This window comes from Amblyomma mixtum, chromosome 6, assembly GCF_055824585.1.
Source record: "Amblyomma mixtum isolate Tamu chromosome 6, ASM5582458v1, whole genome shotgun sequence".
In the NCBI taxonomy this organism is placed as follows: domain Eukaryota; kingdom Metazoa; phylum Arthropoda; class Arachnida; order Ixodida; family Ixodidae; genus Amblyomma; species Amblyomma mixtum.
The window spans coordinates 114,887,777-114,912,314 of NC_143017.1; the positions used below are offsets into that span (position 1 = coordinate 114,887,777).

Below are 24,538 nucleotides of genomic sequence, written 5' to 3' on the forward strand. Positions count from 1 at the left end.
GATTGCCGATCTTTCTTTTATACGGTTCGCTTCGTGAATTGATAGCATTGTTAAATATATCTACAACAAAAAGAACCGAAAACTCCCATCGCTTGAGAACGAAATGCCGAAAACTGAGCAAGGATTAGCTTCGAGGCTAAGAAAACCACTGTATCAACATTTCCTGGCAGGATTCTGCGGAAAACACAGCAGCGATGAAACAGTTGTAACGGGTTATTCATCTCAAACTGTCACATTTAGTGTGCTTTTGTGCGCCTGTATCTATATTTTTCATGACCATAGATGCAATCAACCTTATTTTGGCCAGCTGCCGCGTAAAATAAACAAGCGATGCTACAGTTTCTTTCATGCTTTTCGTGTGACGCTTGAGCTCTAACCATCAATGTTTCACACGGTTGTGAATAGGTTACGCAACGCAATATGACAGTGTTCACAACGTGCGAGCTTTCAGCGACAGCACCTGTGTGTTTAGCGATTTTATTCGATATATGGGGATATATTTTCATTCAAGCCACCGATGTTGCATTCCCCTTAATCTAAAAGCTAGAGTGCCCAAATTGCCATCGTATGGGGATCCGGAAACTATAGTTTTTGACATGATATAAATTAGGCTGCAAAGAGAGTTTGTCTTAAATATTTCTATTGCTTTGAACGCGAAAAGCTTGCTCACTTTAGAAAAAATCTCCTGCTTTTATCCCTAAGAATTCAAATATAAGAACAAACACCAATTTCTGAACAACTGCAATCTCTAATAAAGCCTCCAAACTCTATCGGCGCTTAGTAACTATCATGTTGGTCAGCAACATGTATATTGCTACTAACACTTCCTCAGTTTTAGAGTGGGCCAAGGATTTTTTTTTGTCTCGTGGGAATATAGTTTAAAATAATCTCTGCCCACGTTTCACAGTGTTTCCATGAAATTTTTGTGGCGAAGTTTAAGCAGTGTGGCTACATTATTTCATTTAGATAATTGGTGATGCTTTGAAGGTTTTGTTTTGTCTACTCATTCCAGCGTTTGTTTCCAATTTTAATTGAGCGTTTAGTAGAGATGCTTATTCTGCTATAATTTTTGTACGAGAAGTTCGATTTGTGCGTTTACGTCTCCTGCCCTAAGTTGCTTTGGCAAGGATCCACGGTCTTTCCGATGCCCTGTCGTGCAGTTTCCTACTGAGGGAATTATTCAGTGTTGGTATGCATACAAAAATTGCCTACATATTTTTCGTCTGCTCGACTGATATCTTTAAGCGTGCTTCCTTTTCTTTTCTTAAATCAACGTCGCAGGAAACCGGTGATACCTCATCCGCACGTGGAGTGGCCTGAGTACACGACGGACAGCCGCCGAGTGTTGGTGTTGAAGCCAAACAACTACACCGTCATTTTAGACAACAAACGCCAGCGATGCGAACTGTGGAAGCCACTGCTCTACAAAAGGTATGAAAAACTAGCAAAGCAGACATCTGGGCTTGTTGGTGTGAATTGATGGTGGAAAAAACAGCGCAAACTAAGACAGAAAACACAGAAAAGAGGGGAGACATTACAAGCGCTTGTAGTGACTCCCCTCTTGTTATGTGCTTTCTGTCTTCGTTTGCGCTGTTTTTTCCACCATGGAAAACTAGCCCTGTTGAAAACTGTCAAGGCTGTAAGAGCGATTTCTCTTTGCACTTCACCCAGATTGGCTCCATGTTTGCATTCCGCTGTCCTTGAAGGATGCATTACACATGGTCTGAACGTCGGCCTTCAAGGAAAATAGGGGCGTTCCTTTCATTATTGCCACACGTGCAAAAGCGAAACATTTCGTCAGATCTTCACGAGGGTGCTTACCTGCCAAAAGCGATGGTGGCGTAGTGTTAACGAAAGCATTTTTTTCTCAAAGAAAGGATAGCCTGGCTCCGGTCGTTGTGTCTGCGAGGCACAGAAATAAATGATGTCTAGAAGGTAGCTGGTCGCCCTTCTCATTGCACAACACTGGAGCAAATTGCATTCTGAACGCAAAACAAGCTCTCTCACAACTTTTTGTGTTGGGTCGTTGGCGCATAATCAGATGTCATAAAGAAAGCATCGTTAGAAAATGCCACACCGACAGGAAAACCTTAACCGCTGATTGTAAATACAGTTGCAGAGCTCACTAGATCGTAATGCAAGCTGATGTCTTTTCGTTTTGAAACAGCCGGTAGAGAAAGACATACTGTTTTTTGACTCATGCGCGACAAGTGGGTTCCGTTTTTTTTTTCAGTTGTGTGACACTTGTCAATGCAATTTGCATGCCTTGATGGTCCGTTGTTTTTCTCGCTTCTATCTTCGAAATTGCCGGGTTGTCGCAGAATGACCAGACAACTTCATTTGTCGTTTCAGGAGGACGTATATGACTGACCTTTGCAGTTGGTGTTCTTTTTTTGTTGATTGTAGTTTTTCTACCGCCTGCACAGAACTCTCGATTTCTCATTCACTTGCTCGTTTTGCAGGAAAAGTGCCAGGGACAGTAAAAAAATCTGTGCAGTAAAGCTCCAGACAAGATCTCGAGTGCCCGGAGCATTCAGAAAAAAAAGAAAGATGGAGAGCTTAGGGAAGACAAATCCTGTCGTGCGTCTAAGGAATATTTGGTAAAATTTAGCATTTGATACTGAAATCTCATCATTCATATTTTGAGGAAACGAAAACTTTTTGGTAGTTCATTTTGTAGGAGTGTGATTTCAAGCTGCTCTCGATATAAAAGTCAGCGAAATGCCCGGCAGCCAAAAAAGATTCGAACTTTTGTGCTCCGTGAAGAGGCAGCCTGGAAGTAATTGATGCATTCAGGCTTTCTGAGTGCACAGCACACTTTACCCACGCGAATTCCAGGGTACTTGCCTCTGATTCCGCAGTGACTCGGTTTTCTTAGCTGCCCCTCAGACTTTCGATGCCGATAGCACGTCACACGCAGAGCTGTGCGCTTGCTTCGTAAGCGGTTAAGCTTCATTATTTATTCGCGAGGTCTTCCACTGGTATCAGTATTCATGTGTGGGTGGCCTCCGAGTGCTCTTAGGCTTCACGTCTTATACGTTCATAAGACATGTTAGTCTGAATGCGAATGATGGAAGAAATAACTAGCATCAAGGTATACAGTACAGTATTAGTGAGCTCCATTACCCATTCATAAGTGCGGATGTAAACAGAATAAGACATCAAACAAAACCTTCTTGAGAAAGAAACTTCACTGGCCTCGCTGTGCACATTCCTCCGTGGGCGTACACACCGATGACGGAAGAAGGACGGCCGTTGGTCCTTCGTTCATTCTTACCGGCTTTCACTTCTTACTAAACGAGGATATTTAAGCGCACATTGCATGGACACGCATTCAATTTGCTTAATCCTTCCGCATAAACTTCAGCAAACAGCAAAAAGGTGGATGACAAGGGATGAAAGTAGTTATTTGGCCTTTTCCTGCTTTTTCAGTGGTCTCTCCAAGGGAACAAGAGCTACCACCACGGCTAAGCCCACAAAGCCAGGCTCAGGCTTCGCAAACAAAAAGAAAACGCAGCAATTGGGGAAAGGCCACTCGGCGTCCTCGTCGCTGCAAAGCATCCGCCTGCCCGGAATGCTTGCATTCGCAGCTGGTGCGGTAGCGTGTTTGAATGCACAACTGTTCAGCACGTGAAGACTGCAGAGACTGTGTTACTGAAGGACTCCATACAATTTAGTTTTTTTTTCTTCGCAAAAATGCTTGTTACTGACAGCATGAGCCCTACAACAGGTACTGCATTCAATGGTCTAGAAAAAATTTACCCAAGGTGGAGTGTGGCTCGAAGAAAGGTGTGATTGCTATTAACATTCGCCCCTAAGGAATGTAAAGCTTCAGAGCTTGATCACATCTTCAGAGGTGAAGAGAGGTCTGTCGCTGTTGGCGGTTGGACGGTTTTCCTTACGCCGGGGAATGACTGCAAGCGTGTGCAGTTTCATAGTTATCAGTTATTTTGTAGCAGTACACAAACTTAGCATAAAACATCTTAAATGGCTTCCTTTGCTGGCCTTAGTATACCAAAGGCTACCTCATGAGGACAGATACGGGTACATGATTCCTTAAAGCAACGCAACAGACAGGGACCCACATAGAAGATACACACAGAGCGCTACGGGTAAGAGGCTCTGATATGCATTGTGGTACTGTGCGATAAAGACAAAAGACGAGAAGTTCGATGTCGACACACGATAACAGCAACAGATAAACTGCGAGAAATGCTGCCAATGCCCGTAATTTGCAGCTGCACCGAAGGTGTTGATGGCGGGCATCCTCAGAGTGAAATATACTTTCTGGATTGGAATATTTCCGTAGGCAGGAATCTGCAACGGATTTTTCTCGAAGGTATTTCCTCGCCCTAGTGCTTGGTTTCTCAAGCTATTGATGCGCCCGGAAAGGTGTGATTCGTTCCCAGATTCGAGGTCAATAAAATAGAGTACACCATATTTCGCAACTCAGAAGCTGTTTTTCAAAATGTCACTTTCGCTTCATGGAGCATGCATATATTAGTTCGGTGCTATTAAACACCTTAAAATGAACTTAAAGGGAGGTGACTGATCGCTTGTTAATTCTGTGCACCGAGAGTGAATTTACAACACAGGCGTGCGATCCACCTTCAGTGTGTTTATTGCAGTTTAATTCAGAAGAAGAGAAACGGCATATTTCATAAAAGTACCATATCCTCCTAAAACTGAACTTTTATAACCCGTTATTTAAAGCCTCTGGAGTTCAATTCCCTACTCAAGCAAGTAATGAACTTATGTATGAAGCCTCTCTAATAGAAATGATGTGAGAAATGAGTTCTTGCATACTGAACAGGAAAGAATAAATCATGTTTCAGTTTTTTGCCCTGTGTACGGTGTGCTCAGTGCTGGCGCAGTCTACCTGGCTGGGAACAGGTCACTTGTTCTGCAAAGACAAAGTTTTCTCTTCAGCCCTCCGTTGTTACGCTGTTGTTAGTATATACCGGGAGCCAACAGTCATTGAAACTAAGGAGCATAAGGAATGTCTTTTTTTTTAATTTGTAGCTTGTAGCTTTTCATCAGTAGGGGATTGATAAAAGCAGAAAACAAACACATGCTGCCGGTGGAATCTGTACCCACGACCTCCGAATTTCGCGTCCGGTGCTCTACCAACTTAGTTACGGTGACGGCTCTCCAATCTTGCGTTTTCGGCGCTATTTATGAGTGGTTAACCGAACCTTGCGAGTGTTCACCAGCGCCACCCACGTCCATGGCGGCGGACGTAGTACGTCCTGCATTACCGCGAGTGCCACGTGGGAACGTGGTCGAGCGGTAAGGGCGGAAAGTAAGCGAGAACCCTCTTATGCGACCTATGGAATATTGACTGCTAGATTGACTGCTAGAAACCGCTACCGCAGATGGACCGTGTTGTATTACTCCGCTTCGCCATATTCTTCCTCCTCCTTCTACGATAACCACCATCCGGATGGTTCCCGTGGTAGCCGCTCTTCGGTCACGCATTTTCATCGCTTCACTATACCCCCCTCCTTCCACGGTAACCCGCCACCTCTTCCTACCGCGGTAAATACCCTCCCGGTGGTTACCGTTCCCGTGGTAACCACCCAGAGGTTTCGCCTTTCAACGTCCTTGCCACATGCTCCTCCTGGCACGGTAATGACTTTGACGACGGTTTTCAAGGTAATCACCCCAGTTGCTCCTTCTTACGCTCTTGCCACACTCTCCTCCTCCTATGGTAACAACCTTCCGGACGGTTCCCGTGGAAAGCAACCTCCGGTTGCGCCTGGCTATGTTCTAGAAGTTACAATTAGCGAATAATGCAGCGCGAAAGAACGTGAACAAGAGGGAAGGCACAAGAAAGGACAGGTGCTGGCTGCCAACTTCCTCGTTTTTTATTATTGTTTTAAGTGTTTTAACTGTTTTACCGCGTTAACTTTTGGGCATCGGTTGATTGGTTCTTATTTATTTGTTTTTCATTTTTTCGCCGGGTTAATGTTGCCTGTCGCTGAATCTGCTTTCTATTAGAGTATTGATTCCGCCTTTTATCTTGCAGGATTTTAGTTCTTTTCCTTTTTTTATCTCAGCTATTTTTTCATATTTCTTTTAAACGTGCTATTTAGTGTCCTGAAGCTCCTCTTTAAAGAACGCCGCAGATGGATTAATTTCGACCCCATGGAGTTGTCTAACCTGCACTGACATCAGAGCAAACGGACTGCTTTTGCTTTTCACTTCACTCCAAATGCGGCCGCTGCGGCCAGTATTCGAAACCCGATTTTTACGGAATGCCAACTTTGGAGAACATCTCGACTGGTGTACACGCTCAACACCCTTTCACTCATCGCTCACTCATATTGTAATGGCGCCTTAGAGACTCAGTCAAGGTCACAACTTCCAAGCTGACATTTCTCATGATTAAAATATTCTTGGCTAGAAGCGAACACCCAGGGTGACGTTTAAAAAGCAACAACGCAGTTCTAATTTGTGTCTTCCTCTTCGGCTAGCTATGCTACGTTGCTTGAGTTCCTGCTTTCCTCAGCGTACCATGGCATCGCGCCTCATGAAAGTTGCGCGCGAGGTGTTTTAATGGCGCATTAAAGGTGCACTCTGGCCATTCCACAACTGGCGTAGCTGATGTGTAAACACCAATAATGCGCACCCTTTATCGCTTGCGGAATGCGGAGTGGCGCTTTCGAATCGCGGAAGGAAGATGTACCATTATCGTGTGGTAGAGAACCATCAATAAAGGAAGGATGTCCTCGGGCCACTTAAACGTTTTCGAAGTAGATAGAAACAAATGTGAAAGTAAAGATTATACGCGTGGTGTTTCAGGTTCCGCTTAATCGAGATCAATGCCAACTTTTCCCTCTGATAGCGAGTGAGATGTCTAGTGCCTGTTCGCATCCCTCCAGAAAGCGCGAGCACTCTGCGTAGACGAGACCGAAAGACAGCCTTCGCAGGTATGAGGCGCGTTTCGAAGACGTTTTCTAATAGCGCTGTCCGCGGCAATTGTTACGCATTTATAAGTGCATTCACGGCCATTTTACTTGCGTCACTGCCAAAGACTGCAGGTTACGACGTTGCTTCTGTAGTGAAGATAGACTCTGGCCTCGTGTCAGGCGTACAACTAGATGTTTCCGGGAAGAAGATCGACGCTTACCTCGGAATACCTTACGCCGAGCCGCCCGTCGGAAACCTCAGATTTAGAAAGCCAGTGCCGGCGTCACCTTGGCCTGGCGTCTACAATGCCACGGCGAAACCATTGCCGTGTCACCAGGTACCTGTCCCCTTGCTCGGACTCACTAAGTTGAATTACAGCACGGCCACGGAAGACTGCCTGTACGTCAATGTGTGGAAGCCAGCACAAGGTTCGTGTCCGAAGGATGGCAACTGTACGCAGCGACTTCTTCCTGTTGTCGTTTACTTTCACGGAGGGGCCTTCCAGTGGGGAGACTCATCACTACTGGTCTATGACCCAGCGAACTTCGTGGCGCTGACGGACGTCGTCTTTGTGACCTTCAATTACCGCCTGGGCATATTCGGGTTCCTGTCGCTGGAGACGCCGGAAATGCCGAGCAACATAGGTCTATGGGACCAAAATATGGTGCTCAAGTGGGTGCAAAGTAACATTGCAAGCTTCGGAGGAGACCCTAATCAAGTCACCATCGGGGGACAGAGTGCGGGTGGGACATCAGCTGCTCTGCACGCCGCGTCTCCGCAAAGCAAGGGCTTGTTCAAAAGAATATTTGTGCAGAGTGGATCACCGCTTTCGCAAGTAGTGAACCTCCTGTTCAGAGGCGAAGGAAAGTTCATAAACATCGCGGCTTTGCTGGGCTGTTACGACTTAAAGGTGACTTTCAACGAACAGCGCAAGGACGTCGTGAACTGTCTTCGTAACCTCGATGCCGGTTTTGTGATGGCGAAACTCGGAAGAATCGACTTTTTGAAGCAGCTCTTTTCACCCTTGGACAAAGACGAATTTCTGCCGTTTTCAGTTTTGTCATCGAAGCCTTGGCAAAAGTTGAACGTTGAGGACATTCTCTTGGGCACGACTACGGACGAAGGAACGATGTTTTTCAGCTTTCTCACAGAGTCTTTTCCACAGGCATCCGAGGTTCTGGCTACCCAGTACAGGACTGTGGTGACGATCGTCATATCTCAGGCCCTTAACATTCCTGTCTCGAAGGCGAGAGAGGTTATGTCTGCTTATTTCGGAGGACATGAAATTGAGCACAGCTTCGAAGAGGTGCGTGACATAATCTGTGAAATTTTCGCCGACGCCGTCTTTAACTGCCCCGCGCAATTGTTTGCTGACGACGCAGTAGGGCAGGGAATACAAACGCACCGATACCTCTTCGCGTACAAGCCGACCCACAGCTTCTTCCCCAAGTGGATGGGCGTAGCCCATACCGAGGACCTTTTTTACACGGTGGGATCATTGCCTTTTATCAAGGACAAAAGCCGGTACAGCGATGCCTTGGGTCCGTTGGGGAGGAAGTTCTTGGCCACTCAGGACTACACAAGCGAAGAGGAGCAGTTCATGAAAGATGTTGTTGGTGCCTGGGGCAGCTTCGTGCGCACAGGGTATGGAGACATTTCCATACGCATTCTGCTGTTTTTCCTCTTGGGTATAACGTATTCAACAATACCAAAGATAACAATCGGCTGTCACGTCACTAGGCAAGGAGAGAACCCGATAACTTGCTTATTGTTGCACAAGATCTTTTGTAGAACAGAATCCCATATGCGATCTACTTCATTTCGTGCTAGATTATATACGTGCAATCTATTGCATTCCGTGCTAGATTATACTTCGCCGTTGTTGCCCGTTAGCCAGTTAGCCGGGTTCATTTATTTGCTTATAACATGCTGCATCTAACTAAACGTAAAACTGTACGACAGCCCTGGGACTAACAGTTTCGGGCTCCCATGCAAACTTAATATGTTCCAAGTGATCAGCATGGAGATGAATTTTGTAATTAGTGGAGCTAACGTATTTGAAAAAATCATGATGTAGAAGATTACAAAAAGCTACCGATTGACTAAAGTTTTTATTTATTTGGGAAGCGCACCAGTGCATTATAATATTTTACGTGAAAAGCTGTAACTACGACTCATCTTTCCAGCTCACATAGAACACAATGACAAAGGGAGAGTAGACATCACTGACTCTGGACTTCATCGGGTTGAGGTCCAGCGACTGCAGTGTCTACTCTTTCTCTGTCGGGGTGCTTTATGTGTGATGGAAACATGGTTCTTATTGTTACAAAGTACCACATAGCCCAACTGTCTACGCTTAGCAACCGTAATCACACCGAAGAAAAAATGTATTGTTTTTTTCTTGCGCTACAGATGCAAGAGAGAGCATAGACAATGTCTTCTTGAACAATATTAAAGTCGAAGGAAATGATAGCTCTGCAATTTGAATGCCTTAAAAACTATTCAACCAGAAACGCGTTTTAGCCGCTATCTGCTATCTAGTCATTTGCACGTTCCTTCTACGTCAGGCGTACTTTTTGAGAATAAACTAGACATTAGTTCTGACAATGCATACTACTCACAGCAAAATTTTTTGGAAATGGGAAGCCACGAAAAACTTAGATTTTTTGTTGCCTAGAGGCGCGGCATGACATTGAGGAATGTACGCACAAGTCGCGCAATCAATTGCCGAGCACACTCTTGAGGGCATGATGCATGCCAAGATTTCCATGCTGTCAAGGTATTGTATCACTTACGTATTCCGAAACTTCTTCAGGCGCCTGTACACACATGCGGGTAAGCCTACGTAAACGTTTTACAACAGAAGAAAAGAAATATTACCTTACTTCAGTCTCCGAGCATTAGCAGCGTTCTGCATAGTTTCTGGGGTGGAACAGGGTGCTCTACACTGGCTTATACTACCAATAAAGGCGAAGTTTGACACTCTGAAGATATCTATAAGTACACGCAGATAAATATCAATAACGCCTGCACCGTAAAATATCGGTGCCATAACTGAGGTGCTTGAGCGCCGCACGCAGCCCGCATAGGCACACAACTTACGCCCATTCGTCATTCACTTCCTAAAAACTCTGACGCCTAGAAAGAAAAAAAGTGCCTTTATTGTTTAGAGGTTTCGTAAAATATTTACTATGCCGTCAAGTTATTTTGGGAGAACGTATTTAGGGTCACGAGCTTCTTTATTTTTTTGTAATGCTGCAAATTTTCTTCCCGACATTACTCAGTGCTGTAGTGTCACGTTTTGATTCAATTGGTCGCGTCTTCTACGGCTCGAACGTTAGCGACACTAGCGTCGACCACACTTCACGCAATCGGAGCAAAGCAGAAAGGTAGCATGAATGCACTATTGTTTGCAGGAAACCGGGCATTCAGCGGGCTGGTGTGGTTTGGCCAGCGTACACCACCGATGAGCGCCAGATGCTCATGCTCCAGCCGAACAACTTTACCATCGTTCGGGACACCAGGATTCACCGCTGCGCCTTATGGAGACCAATACTCTACAGGAAGTAAGTGGTTCGTGGCGTTCTTGGCATGCAAACTTGTTTTTACGAACCTGCTTGAAGCAAAACTGAGCTCGTGCTGAAGGACGAAAGATGTTATCATCTCGACAGAAGCCAATATTCCTTTCGCACAAGATTCGCACTCTTACCAGTTGTGAGCTTTCATTTCTGCTTTTATCACTCCTTTTTGTATTACATTGTAATATTTTAGTTTTACAAGCAGATGAAAATTAGGAAGAATTTTTATAGGTGGACATATGTGCGGAAATGCTCCAAACGTGAGAATCAGGTATTTTTTTTATTTTGAAAGTTTCTGTTGTCGATGGTTTGACAGCACACCATCTGGTCAGAAATCATCGCTGATGAAGTTCACTAGTCACTGATCATGGCCAAACACAAATGACGTTTAGGCAGCGCTGCAACTCTGTTGTTAACAAATCGTAAAAGTTTTTTATGTCTAATTTCCCTAATCATAACTTTTTCTACTGCGAAGGTTTTGTGCTCCTCGGATGAAATTTATTCAGCTGCAGAACAATGCGGCTCGTACAAAAACATGGCCTGTTGATTGAAGACCTTAAACGCAGAAAAACAGGGTGCTAGAAATCACCGGAATTTTGAGAAAACAGTGCAGTGAATCTCACATGTTACGGGAAAAGAATTGACACCCCCGTCAAAAGTGTAGGCCCAAGGGGTTTGCTTGCGGGGCCTTCAGCGTGGCCGATTATGCATACTCAGCGACCGTAATCTTTCGAACGATAAATGCTTTCGAGTCCTCAATCCTCCTAAGCTTTGTATTGCTAGATGTTCTAAGCAGCGCCGCTAAACAGCTTAAAAGCGTTGGGCTGCACACTTTTGACGGGGGCCGTACACTACCCCGTAAATAACTGAGAAGAGAGCCCCTTGGGCTGTATTACTTTTGACGGGGGTTGTATAACCAGGACCTGAACAAGAACAAAAATATGACACACCGTTCCCATCAAAAAGAAAATGAATATCGCAAACTCGAGACAGTTATTAATTCTATTAAAACACGCCAAGAAATGCATTTTCTTCTTGTCTGACGTTCCCTTCGCTGATGCTGTTCCGTTATCTTCAGTGATGAAGAACAAGATCGGGAGGTGACATCAACCACTACCACGAAGCCTACTAAAACACGTAGTCCACATTCTCCAAAGAGAAAACATAGTCCCGGAAAAAGACAAGGAAGTGGGTCATCGTCTCAACAGAACTCGCTGACAGTGTTCGCCATAGCAATGTCGGCTCTTGGCATTCATCTCCTCCTTTTCATTTCACAATAAAAAGATTGTAGGGAGCGAGTGTCGTTTCTTTCTTCTTAAAGCAATAGTTGCTCACGCAGCCACTCAACAATTTTTTCTTATGACGGACTCAGATGTAGCTTCGAAACTTATGAATGTTGAAGCTGCGGAGCCTACGGAGACTGGAAGAGAGAAAAGCGTACTAAGAGCATTATTTAGAGCCAAGAGTTTTCGGAAAAAAGTTTCCAGTCCAGCCAGAACTTAATAAAAGGGAAAGGGACTCTAGCAAACATCTTTAAAGATAGACCTCTGTAGTTTCAAGATGGGTTCAGTCTCTTCTTTATGGTGACTCATATGGCCGGAGTAGCAATTAAAATGCCAGGCTCTCATATGCTGATGCCGGCCCCGTCTCATAGCCCACTAGTGTACACATATGGCAGAGCTTCCTACGACCTCTTGACGGTTTCATGCGCGGTTTAAATATGCCACGACTCTGGAAAAAGCCTTTTTGTTCAGCTGACATCAGTGTAGGCCAATGTGGCATGTCCTATATATTAGGTTGCTATGTTTTTGGGGCATTGCGCACAGTCTAACAACTCCGGAAGTAATTTTTTTGATCAGTGAAGTCTTCCCGAAACATTATTCATTTCGCCGGTAAGCATGGCGACGCACTGAGTTAATCACACGTTATGAGCTGATCCCTGACGATTCTTTCGGGGGCCAATGCGTGAAGCACAGCCCTTGTGATAAAAGCCCGACAGATAAAAGTGACGTCAAGCCAGAGTGATAAAAACACCTTGAATATCTTTTTTTCCTGGCACCCTCAATAGCGCCCCGCTGATGCCATTAGCATTAGGAATGGAAGATTGTTGTCGCAGGTGTATTTATGTTGTACGGGAGGGTCGAGGCGGTCACCCAAAAGAAGAACCTTGCAGGAAAGCGACCCACAGCCGTTTCGCTTGATGTCTCTAATTCTTTTTTTTTTTTTTCCTCTTTCCTTCTGTTATTTTGTGCTGCGCAGGATGTCTGGTAGAGAAGCGCCGACACCACGGGAGGTGTTTTGTGGCGTACGAAGCTGTCGATAGCGGCCAGTGTGTGTAAATTTCCGACACAAACGGAAGGTCAGGCGCCCCTCTATTCTTTTGAAAGAGATGTCAATGAACGGTAAGGCATTGTTCCGGACATCTTTCAGGATTAATTAAGTGGCTGACTCGATGGAGTTGACAACCACAACTGCGTTCTTCCTCTCTTTTTCACCGCTTAGTTCTCATAATGTGGTTGTTCGCTTTCCGGCCTCTGCCTCACTGGCTGCAGCGGGGAGCAGATCCTTGAAGTTGTCCTCTCTAGACGCACTTATTTTTTGTTACCAGCCTTACACAATAAGTATGGTAAACTGAAGTTGGTATATTAATCACTGAGTTGATGGTGCCTACTGTAGGTGGTTGTGAGGCCAACTGTAACTGATGTGATCAGTTTCTGCCATGAAGGTCACCAAGGCCATAAAACTTCCCTCATAAAGATACCGCGGCATCAATGACTTCTCGGCGCAGTATTGATGCTAGCCCATGGAACAAAACGGTTAAAAAACGAGAATGCGTGGTGACAAAAGCTTTTCTAGAGGCAGCTTTTTATTCTAGAGAGGTGCTTGATAGGTGTTTTAGGACCCATACACTTCGATTCGCAGCAACCTAAATCAATCAGGTTAGAACAATGCATCCGCAGGAACGTAAGGCTGTTCCACTGAGCAAGTTTTCTGCGAGGTATCAAGCTCCACAAAATGCTTGAAGTAATATCAAAGTGATGACTGCCTGGAACCAGTACAAAAGAAACTTAAATTGTGACTGCGTAGCAACTAAAAGAACTGTTAACGCTGATACAAACACCGCTTTCAATAAGAGGAACAAACATTCCAATGCCATTATTTGTGACGGGTAAGGTGAGCGAAACGATTAGCCTCTAAGATGTCAGGAAGTGTACATACAGCATGAAGCAGATTGTGAATTTTGGATGGCCGGTCAAGAAAAAATCGTTCATTTGAATACTCGCTTCTTAGTAAAGAATAATTCATGTTGAACGCAGTGTTGACTAGTTGTTTTCTTTGTCTTGTGTGTTATTCTCACTGTTCAAAATAATGTATCGGCATTGAAAGCACCAAGCACCTAGCTTTCACCTTTATATTGGATCCATACAGCTTCTGTAGATGCCTGGGAGAAAATAAAATAGCATCAACATCATGAAGTCCTTGCGAATAACTTGCAGTGAATTAGCAATGAGTTCATTGCACGTGTGACCTTCTCCTAAACCCAAACTGCCGCAGCAACTTCGCAAGAAACCGGTCCGAGAGGAATAAAAATCGAAAGGAAATACCATTATCCTCCACACCACGTAACGATTAGGCCGCAGTATTCTGAGTTGCGTTCCTCACCTGATTTGCATCAAGGGGGCCCACAAGATAAGCGCGACTTTTTCGTCGCATTATTCACAGCGACGACCCAAAGGCGCCGTACCTTTGTAATTTGCCATAGGTAAGTAACTGTTGCTTACTTTGAAAAAACAACCACCTGGATACGTGTTCTCTGACTGAGGCATTATATTTTATCCGCGTAACACTGCGCGGCAGTTGAAGCCTCTAATTTCTTAGCAGCCCCGTAACTTATTAGGGAGGTCTGATGCAACAGTCTCGACGAGAATGTTGCCTTAAAAGGACAGTGTCTTTGACTTTTTTTTTCTAACGCCAGGGTTGAACAGAACGTCTGGATGTTGCATGAGGAAAGAAAAACGAAATACGACATGATTAACAAAATTCCACTAAATTCTCAGTGTTTGTTATCACGTTCAAGGTCATATACGTGGTTCTTTATGGAGGTATTTTAACTTCTTTCTTAAAATTTGGGGGCATTGGGATCACTCTCGTGCAACACTACTTGAGATACCAAATTTATAGTATAACAGCCTACAACGATGGACCCCCGCGAAATCTTACAATTAGCTGCTGATGAGACATCACGTAGAAGTTGAGGCCAAATGCAACACGTGGAAAACAATCATAGTTGGAAATAAATGCAAGGTTTGAAAGAAAAATCATTGTAGTAGCCTGCCGTGGCCCGACCTTCTGACCATAAACAATTCTTCTCCGCGGAAGCAGTAATGCAATAGCGCAGGAAATGACCTCCACTAAGATGTTCCTCTCTGTATCGTCGTACATTTCTCTTCCTTCTTCCTAGTCCGTCAGTGCGCTAAAAGAGACGGCACTAACCTTTGAAAATCCCGCTTATGCATTTTCATAGCCTGGATTTCTCCCCCTACCTGTAGCAAGTAATATTGTGGCAATGAAGACATTACGAAAGGGAAGAATTTGTTGTCATTCGCGGTCGTACTGACGCAAGAGAAGGAAATGGTTTCTTGACTGCGCGTAATGACGCTTCTGCTAAACACGGCGGCGTTTCCACCCTCTCCGCTTTTCGGCTTCAGCGTGCAGGAAGGGAGACGTCGCCTCGCCGGGTTCGCATTTCCCACTCAAATAAGGGCGCTCCGAACAGCACCCCGTCATTCCATTAAGCCCACTGCTCTGGCTAAGTCATGGTGCTCCATTCCGGCTCCAAGGCCATACCTTCTTATGCAGTCTACTTGTGTCAACGCGTGTTCAAGAAATGGCAAACAATTGTAATTCTTCTGGCTGCTGTAGCCGCCCAGTGCAGCTGTGAGCCCGTTGCGAAATCTGTGCCTATCGTTAAAGTTGAATCAGGTGTCATTGCGGGTAAGACAATGGCTGTAGGCAACGAAACCATCGACGCTTTCCTGGGCATACCATACGCGGAGCCTCCTGTCAGAGACCTGCGATTTAGAAAGCCTCGGCCGGTCGCACCTTGGAATGGAACCTACGCTGCTGTAAGGAAACCTCGACCCTGCTGGCAGACCACACTGCGCTTCATCCCGAAAGCTCCGCTAAACTACTACAGCAGCGCATCGGAAGACTGCCTCTACGTGAACGTCTGGAAGCGCTCTTCCACGTGCTCTGGTTCTTCAAAGTGCAGCGACAAAAGGCCTGTAGTCGTGTTCATTCATGGTGGCGGGTTTCAGTGGGGCGATTCGGCTCTTTTCTTGTATGACGCGGCTAACTTTGTTGCTTTGTCGGATGTAGTATTCGTGACGTTCAACTACCGAGTGAGCATTTTCGGCTTTCTGTCGCTTGGAAGGCCAGAACTGTCCGGGAACTTTGGTCTCTGGGATCAGAACATGGCACTGAAGTGGGTGCGAGCGAACATTCAGAACTTCGGAGGTGATCCCGAAGACGTTATCCTGGTAGGTCAAAGCGCCGGCGCAATTTCCTTGGCACTGCAGGCCATTACTCCGAAGCACCAGGGCATATTCAAGAAAGTCGTGATGATGAGCGCTACGCCATTCTCTATGATCCTGGGCTTCTCTTATCGGGGTGTGGGGAAGTTTATCCAAGTTGCGGGTGCATTAGGTTGCTTTGATAGCAAGAAGAGCGTGGAGGAGCAGCACGATGACGTCATGTCTTGTCTCCGCAAACTTGAGCCAGCTTATATGGTACGGACTGTGGAAATGCTAGATCAGTCTCAACAAGTGTTCATTCCCGAATACGGCGACGAATTTTTCCCCGATTTCCCATTGGCTGAAAGCACGTGGAAAAAACTTCCCTTCAAGCAAGTTGTCTTGGGAACAACACTGAACGAAGGCACACTGCTTTTCGACAACTTGCAATACGCGTCTCCATCGCTGAAAAGCATTCTGGCCACCGACTACAGGCTAGCCATGGCCGTCGCTTTGCAGCCCCTCTTTGGAATCTCTGTATCTGACGCTCGACCAATAGTCGAGGCTTACTTTGGAGCCCCAGATGTCCAGCACACACCAGAAAGCGTGGTCAAGGTTGCGAGTGAGCTGCTCGGTGATGCGGTAGCCCACTGTCCGGCGAAACTGTTTGCGGACATTACAGCGCAGCAAGGCATAGACACCTACCGATTCCTCTTTGCGCACAGAGGGTCGCACAGTTTCTGGCCCAAGTGGATGGGAGTCGTACACAGCGATGACATCATGTACGCGTTGGGCTCCCTCCCTACCCTTCAGGACGAGAGTCAGTATACTGAAGCCCTGGGCAACAAAGGCCGCGAAGAACTTCGAAGACTCAACTACACCCCCAAAGAAGAAATTTTCATGAAGCAAATAGTATCAATGATGAGCTCCTTCATTATCAGCGGGTAAGTACGCCGCACTCATGTCCAACTAAACAAGTTATTTTCGGTTTTTTCGCCAGTTGGCAATGTGAGCACAACTAAAGTTGCCCGTTGACGCCAACTTAGCTACAAAAAAAAATAATCCGGAACCCTAATGCTCAATAATTTTTCATCTTTTAACTCTGGCAGTAATATCCGGTGTTGTGCTCGTCACGGAATGCGCCCCACCTGAATCAAAGCCACTCCCTCGGATGTGGAGCACCACCTGTGCCGCGATCACTTAAAACAATCTATAGCGAGAGATATAATAAGCAAGGGATAATTTTCTTGCCACATAGATCTCTCTTCCAAGCTACCACAGAAGTACGTAGAAGTCATAGAACGTCCGTGCTATAACACACCCCGTGAAAAAGAGCCATGTCAGAGCTGCATTGTTTTGTTTCTTGTGTCTCAGTCTAAAATAATGTCTGAAGAAGGGCGCTTCTAGTAAAAGCACTGATTGAAAAGGAAAATATTGCTCATCAAGACTTCTATACAGTCTAGATAGTTCGAGGCTTCGGAAAGCAGTTAAGTGCGTTTACAACAAAAACATCAAGCAGGAAAAAAACACTTGGTACGAGCGAAAACTTCCATCTGGCTTTATTAGCGGACCAGGCCAGTAATTATGCATGAAAAAAGGAGGCATCAGCAGAAAGAAATGCCCATGGACTTTCAGGTGAATTGTTCTGGATATATTTTTAAGACTGAAAGAGCGCCAAAGACGTATCGGTGATACATGCATTTCCACTCTTTTTTATTTTGTAGGCTTCTAACACCTCTTGTACTGCTGCATTATAGTTTCTGCCTGGCATCTTTAACGTGCGCACACCTCTTGCACTAGGCGCAGTGTTCTCATTATGCGCCCTTCTTCACCCTTAAGGGACCTGAAATATTCCCCTGCGTGGGCATTATTGCAATGCCATGTCTGCCTTCCCGTAGGTGAAAGTAATTTCATAGAAAATCCCTGTGCAGAACTTAAACTACTTGGCGTGTTATTTTTTTTGCCATGCATCACTTTCTCCATAGCAAGGGATGCACGAGGAAATCTGGGCGAGATTTTGAGGAGCAGAAAATACGACAATCTGAAACATGTATGCTCGCCAGTTTAATTAGATTATAGCCGATCTTGTGCGCCTCCGGAACCGCTTCACGTTTAACCGAGTTTTTCTCCAGCTCGCTCTGCTTCCAGAGCATGCCTCGTTTGCTTCTTCAAAGTAGGGCTTCAGCAAGTCACGTGATGGGAAAACCGGTAACCCGGCTGAAAGCAACCATTCACTTCTTAATAAAGCTAATTGCGTGGTATGCGGGCGCTACTTAACGACAGCAGATTCAAGGAATAGGCTGGCAACAGCTCACTCAAGTGTCTTAGAGTGTGCCGACTTATACTGAAGGAGCTGCTATGCCAGCGGTGAGCACTGCCGGCAGAAAAGTTTTTCCCCCAAATTTGAATCAGATTCTAATAACTACAACAAACAATTTAGAAGGAGCTCGTGCGTAGAAAACAATTCCCTCCTGTATTGGACAAAGCTTGTTAGTACACTATCCAAACAGTCTGCGTGTGTCAAGGTGTTTTTTGTTTTAAACAATAATAAAGCTGCGTATCTGGCAGCGTATAATAAAGCAGCGTATGGCGCCGTAATTAAAGGCTGAACAGCATAGCGAAGGATATGAGTAATGCACGATTCAAATCAGATCCCTTGTACTTGAAGTTTAAATCTGCTCTCAGAGGCGATTATATTATCTCCAAGACGAAACTGGAGCAAAATGACAATTGTGTAGTATCGAAGGTGAGAATTTTTCAAAATTGACAGCTCCATTTTTTTCCCTATAGAATTCCTGACAGAAGCAAACAGGTCACCGCTAATCACAGGATCGATCTATTCTTCAATATCGGAAAGGACGTAATCTATTCCATTCACACCCTGCGGGAAACACTCTTCTTTTGAATTCTCCGTTGTGAACAGTCCCTGAACATGAGGTGCATTTGGATGCTTTCAGACGTGACATGCTGCCACGTACCCTATGTACGCATGTCACGTCCATGCGTACCCTGCCACTTAATCACCGTAAGGGCGTTACGCTTGCAGCCACCAGTGGCATTTGCCTACTTGTTCAGTTCCAAGTCCTTGCAGCTTGCTGCTACCTTGACTTTCCCTCTTGCGCTACTGGCCTTCAAAGGAATATAATTCTTGACAACTGCTCTACGAGCTTTTCATGGACTTCTTGCACCGGGGTCATATATAAAATTTTCCTGGCCTGCAGTAACCCACATATAGTCTAAGAGGGGCGTTGCAATAGTACAGTCACTTAGCATAGCAGAGACGTACTCGCCTGTTTACCGGACGCCAGATGCGCACACGCAGTGGCCTCGCCCGGCTACTCTAGTAGTCTCCGCTACGCTAGCTGTCTCGTAATGACGGCGCACGGGAACGTTTGAAGTAGCCAAAGGGTGAAGAAGGAACGCATTCGTCAGATAATTGCGCCCACTTCAAACGGCGTGAGCCACGGCTACACGAGAAAACATTCTGTGTAGAAGCTGTTACGCAACAGCACGAGAGATGTTGCAAGCATCTCATATAGAAAGAGAGAAAGTGATTGTATTTGCGACCAGAGTGTAAATTCCCGTACCCCTAACGGTTCATGCGCAAGTGCATTTGATCTTTCAGCAGCATGCTTAGATTTTTCCTTATATTTGCTGGCGTGGTAAGCAAAGAAGCCTGATGAAGTTTAGCGCTTTTCTCACGACTTTCTTCCGCCTTGGTGTTTGTCCTTTAAATGCGCTTCACTACATTCCGAAGTGCTTTGCTACTTTCTGCTTAATTTTCATCAAAGCCTCTGTTTTGTTCAGGCCGTGAGAAATAAATCAGCGTCTGAAATCAACCTTATAACTGTATTTGGCGCGTGACAGCCCTAGTTGCTTACGAGCCACTCAACACAACACAACAACCTACTAAATTCATCATACTCGCATATTCAATTCCTTAGGACCGCGGCTCTACACTGATCACTTGTCTGCCCTCTCAAGCGGCTATCACGCGCGCGTATAAACTGTCGACGAGATTTTAAACCATTTTCTAAGCACCAACGCGCACATCACGTAACGCTTTCAGCAAGATGTTTCCCCGCATACTCAAGCAGCTGACACTGTTTTAAATGGAAGACTAAATTGCATTCTTTACTATTTGTGGATAGCGATGGCTTGCACACATGTAATGTCGAGAAAAACCTTTGCAGCCAGTTTCTCACTTTTCGAAGGATGTGTCAAGTGTGAATAGGTTTGTGGTAATGGAGAAATAACAGTGCTAACTACATTGCTCCTATTCGGGCAGCAGTTGCGGTATGTCTGTTCGTTGCGCACCTGGCTGCAGAACTTGACCACCCTTGCCATTGCAGAAAACCTGGACTTCCGGTCCCTGATAAAGAATGGCGCAAGTACACCCCGGATGATCCAAGGCTGCTTCTCCTTCGGCTTGGGAACTTCACAGAAATGAAAGAACCAAAATCAAAACTCTGCGAGATTTGGCGACCACACCTCCTGTTGAAGTGAAATTCTCATCCTCATCGTTTGCACGTGCCAAAAATATACATTGACCAATTTAAATGGACTCTCAAGTTACCTTCCCACCGAAATCGGCACTAGCAAAGAGTCAGCTGCTAATCGACTTATTCAGTCATGTGTTTTGCACCGATTTTTTAAACTGGCTCTTGCGGACTTATCAGCTCAACGCATGTGCTTGATGTGGAACAAAAATGTACAAATATGGAAAAAAATAACGATGCTTCGACCGTAACCGGCTCTTGTCATAAAAAAGAGGCTTCGGTAATGAACATTATACCGGAAGCACATAAAGCGCTGTTTGAGGCGGCTTGCGGCAAGCTACTCGTGGTCTGTTTTTGAATTTTCTTGTTTTGATAGCATGAGACCCTGTGTTTTTTCCTCCAAATATGCGAATGGAGAATTGTCCAACTGCGATGACACGTCGTTGCTAGCATTGACGATGACGAATGAAAGTGAACAATGCTAGAGTTGCTGTATAGGTTAATTAGGGGAGACACCCCTTCATCCCCCAATCGCGCTTAACATTCCCTAAAACGATTCGCCTTTATGACAGAGCGAATTACGAAGAAATCAATAATCATTTAATGGCGTTCTTTCCAAACTTTGATACAAGTTTCGATGATCGATCAATTGAGGAAAACTGGCTTATTTTTAAAACTAAAATTATAGAACTTACAGTGAAGTTTATTCCCACCATCACATTTCGTGCCAATCCCAACAAACCATGGTTCGCAAAGCATTTGAAAACACTTGAAAACAAAAAGAAGAGATTTTTCCGTGCAGCTAAACGTAACCCGAGTGCATGCGCATGGAACAAATATTACGAAGCCGAGTCAACATACCTGCAGTCTATCCATGATGCCAAACGAACATTTTTCCAAACTGACCTCCCCAAGATTCTAACAAATACCCGGAGGAAATTCTGGAAAGTATTAAACCCTGAACAGGCGCCGGTCATCACACTTTCTAACCCGCTTGGTGAGATGACCAGTGGCATTGAATGTGCTAATATTTTTAACGCCGCTTTTTTATCCGTTTTCACAGACGAAACTGATATGCCACTTTGTACCGTAACTGACAACCTGAGTTCGCATATGCCTCCAATCATCTTTTCTGTGCACGGCATTATATCTATCATTGAAAATATCAAGATGTCATCTTCTGCAGGTGCTGATGATATCACCCCCAAGTTCCTAAAAAATACCTGCCATGCTTCCGCAGCGTATCTGTCAAAACTGTTTGCACAATCACTTTCCACAGGTAGCATACCCAGTGATTGGAAGGTGGGGAAGGTTGTTCCGGTCTTCAAATAAGGTAACAAAGAATCACCCCTTAATTACCGTCCGATCTCTTTAACAAGTGTGCCATGCAAAATCATGGAACATGTCATTTATTCTCATATAATGAAGTTTCTTGACTCTATAAATTTTTTTATCCTGCTCAACACGGCTTTCGTAAGAACCTATCGTGCGATACACAGTTGGCTATTTTCATCCATGACCTGCATGTGAACCTTGACTGTAACCTACAAACTGACGCAATATTCCTGGACTTCGCGAAAGCATTTGACAAAGTACCCCACAAACCCTTACTACTAAAACTGTCCTGGTTAAACCTTCATCCTAACATATTACAGTGGATAAGCGAATTCCTGGCTAACCGCACCCAGTTCGTTAACGTTAATAATCAAGCCTCTAGCTCTGTTCCGGTAACATCAGGTGTCCCGCAAGGATCAGTCCTTGGTCCGCTATTATTTTTAATATACATTAATGACCTTCCAACGCATGTCTCTTGTAACGTCCGTATTTTTGCCGATGACTGTGTCATCTATCGCACTATCTACAACGCCTCTGATCAGTTCGCCCTCCAGAATGACTTAATCAGCGTACAGGACTGGTGTAACAACTGGCTCATGGAACTAAACCCCAATAAATGCAAAGTCGTGTCATTTCACCGAAAACGTAATCCTGTCCTCTTCTCCTATAAAATCTCGCACGTCACGGTAGAATTAGCTCAGACTTACAAATACCTCGGAGTAACATTGTCCAATGATCTAACCTGGAACGCGCATGTCACTAAAATCATATCATCCGCTAACAGAAGCCTTGGATTCTTAAAACGACATCTACGTCATGCGCCACAAAACCTAAAATTGCTTGCCTACAAATCACTTGTCCGTTCTAAATTAGAATACGCCTCTGCTATTTGGAGCCGTAACCAAAATTATCTAATAAATTCCCTAGAATCAGTACAAAATCGAGCCACAAGATTCATACATTCGTGCTATACATATAATGTCAGTATATCAGCACTAAAAGCAGGGGCAGTATTAACATCCCTGGCTTGTAGGCGTCGTATTACTAGTATGTGCTTGTTTCACAAATTTTATTTCAGCTCACTTCGTCGTCCTCCCTACATCAATCCGCCGGCACGCATTTCCCTCCGCATTGGTCATCCCTTTTAAGTAGCCCGGCCATGTACGCGTACAACTACATTTGCATCGTCATTCTTTCCACGCTCAGCCAAGGACTGGAACAGCCTTCCACACGGCATCGCCGCAATCACCTGCCCATCAACATTTGCGAACTGTTTAACTGCTACCTTTAATAGAGAATAATATTTGTATCTTACGTTTTTTCGTTGTTTATTTAATCTGATTTTTCAATGTAACCCACCCCTTATGTAATACCCCCAATCCTAGGGGCCTTTAAGGTAATAAAGTGAAAGTGAAGTGAAGTGGAGTAGGCACCGCCATTATGATTTCCTTGTAGCCGTATGGCTGCGCTTGGATTGATACCAATGAGTAATTACGCCTTTATTACAAGTTATAAGCAGCAGCCGCAACTCTTGTGTAAAGAGGCATGCTTGGTGTAGTGGTTCTAGCGATGCAGGCTCAAACAGCCTTTATCTGGCTCCCGAACATGTTTATTCTGGCCAAAATGATGTTTCAGTGAATAGCGCATCTTGTTAGTAGTGCGTCGACTGCACGAAGAACTATCAGTAAGTTATCAACAAAATACTCGCCATCTGTTCTCAACACTGAAGTCACATGCGTTTCTAAAAATAGAAAAATTATCATAAAATTAAAAAAAAAACGAATTTTACTTGATTTCCAAGTGCACTCGAACGGAATGAAATGCCGCAGAGCACAAGAATACTAGGCGAATGAATGAACTTTCACCAGCAGCCGTGTGCTAAAACATGCAAAGGTATAAGTTTTTCCATAATGCGGGGTTTCTTTTGAACCATGTCATCAATTTTGGCCCATAAAGGCGCGAGCGGCGGAGGGAAAACAAACATGGAACTATAGCTGCAGTAGTAGCTTCTAACAGAGAGAATTATGAGATTTAGGCTGTTTTTTTATTAATCGTCTATGGTTTGAAAAAAGCAGCCGGAGTTAAGAAATGGCATTAAATAAATAAATCACCGAACATAAAAAAAAACACAAGAAACTCGGTGAAAGGGTGTGAAAAGAGTGGAAAGGGGCAGAACGAAAGGAGCAAAGCAGGGACAAACGAATTCATCCTCCCATCCTGACAAAAAAAGACAAATCGCCACAAAAGTACTTTGCAAAGCTTGATATTACACCAAAAGAGAACGTGGAGACACACATACACATAAACACGTTACATTGATAGAGCTTTCCCGATTTACATGCATGAAAAATTCGTTTGCCTAAGCACTGCACCTTCAATGTTGCTATTCGTCTTTGTTAGATGTTAGCACAAAAAAATCGAAGAAGATTTTCGGGCTGAAAATTCTTTGTATTGTAAACAAAACCACGTGGCTGAACTGAACCTCACAACTGAGAGTTAAATCATTTCACGCGCCATCTGCAATAATATGTTAGTAGATCGTAGACATTTGTCCTCAAAGCAATCTCTTGGGGTAGCATCAGTTCAAAAGATTCGTTCTTGAACATCACTTTCTTCGCAGGTTTTTGGAGAAAAGGAAATTGTATCTTCCCATGTTTTTCACTGTTTATTTTTGCGCCAGTCCTGTCGTAAGGAGAAAGAA

The 24,538-nt window shown here is 44.7% G+C and overlaps 4 protein-coding genes across 5 annotated transcripts in view; all 4 read left to right on the forward strand.

Annotated features, from left to right (window-relative positions):
• Positions 1-1,397, forward strand: part of LOC149340113 (acetylcholinesterase-1-like) — an 18,350-nt gene extending 16,953 nt beyond the window's left edge. The window contains exon 4 of the mRNA XM_089548869.1: positions 1,282-1,397. Coding sequence (XP_089404995.1) covers positions 1,282-1,292 — 11 coding nt within the window. The 3' untranslated portion in view covers positions 1,293-1,397. The remainder of the gene's footprint in view (positions 1-1,281) is intronic.
• LOC149340114 (acetylcholinesterase-like) overlaps positions 1-10,430 on the forward strand; it is an 18,126-nt gene extending 7,696 nt beyond the window's left edge. The window contains exons 2-4 of one of the 2 annotated variants that reach the window (XR_016283581.1): positions 1,282-1,431; positions 3,433-3,730; positions 10,329-10,430. Coding sequence is in view for 1 of the 2 variants with exons in the window: in XM_089548864.1 (XP_089404990.1) it covers positions 1,282-1,431; positions 3,433-3,634 (352 nt within the window). In the remaining variant the exon portion in view is untranslated. Of the gene's footprint in view, positions 1-1,281; positions 1,432-3,432; positions 5,236-10,328 lie in introns of those variants that run through there. The other variant, XM_089548864.1, reaches the window with a different exon arrangement.
• LOC149340115 (acetylcholinesterase-1-like) lies at positions 6,583-11,770 on the forward strand. The gene is made up of 3 exons (XM_089551054.1): positions 6,583-8,556; positions 10,329-10,478; positions 11,569-11,770. Exons 1-3 carry the CDS (start codon positions 6,935-6,937, stop codon positions 11,768-11,770), a joined length of 1,974 nt encoding a protein of 657 aa, XP_089407180.1. The 5' UTR covers positions 6,583-6,934.
• A 3,522-nt stretch (positions 11,771-15,292) lies between these two features.
• LOC149340116 (acetylcholinesterase-1-like) lies at positions 15,293-23,036 on the forward strand. Its single transcript, XM_089548871.1, has 2 exons — positions 15,293-16,947; positions 20,356-23,036. The coding sequence occupies exons 1-2, from the start codon at positions 15,308-15,310 to the stop codon at positions 20,507-20,509; spliced, it is 1,794 nt and encodes a 597-aa protein (XP_089404997.1). The 5' UTR covers positions 15,293-15,307; the 3' UTR covers positions 20,510-23,036.
• The last annotated feature ends 1,502 nt before the right edge of the window (positions 23,037-24,538 follow it).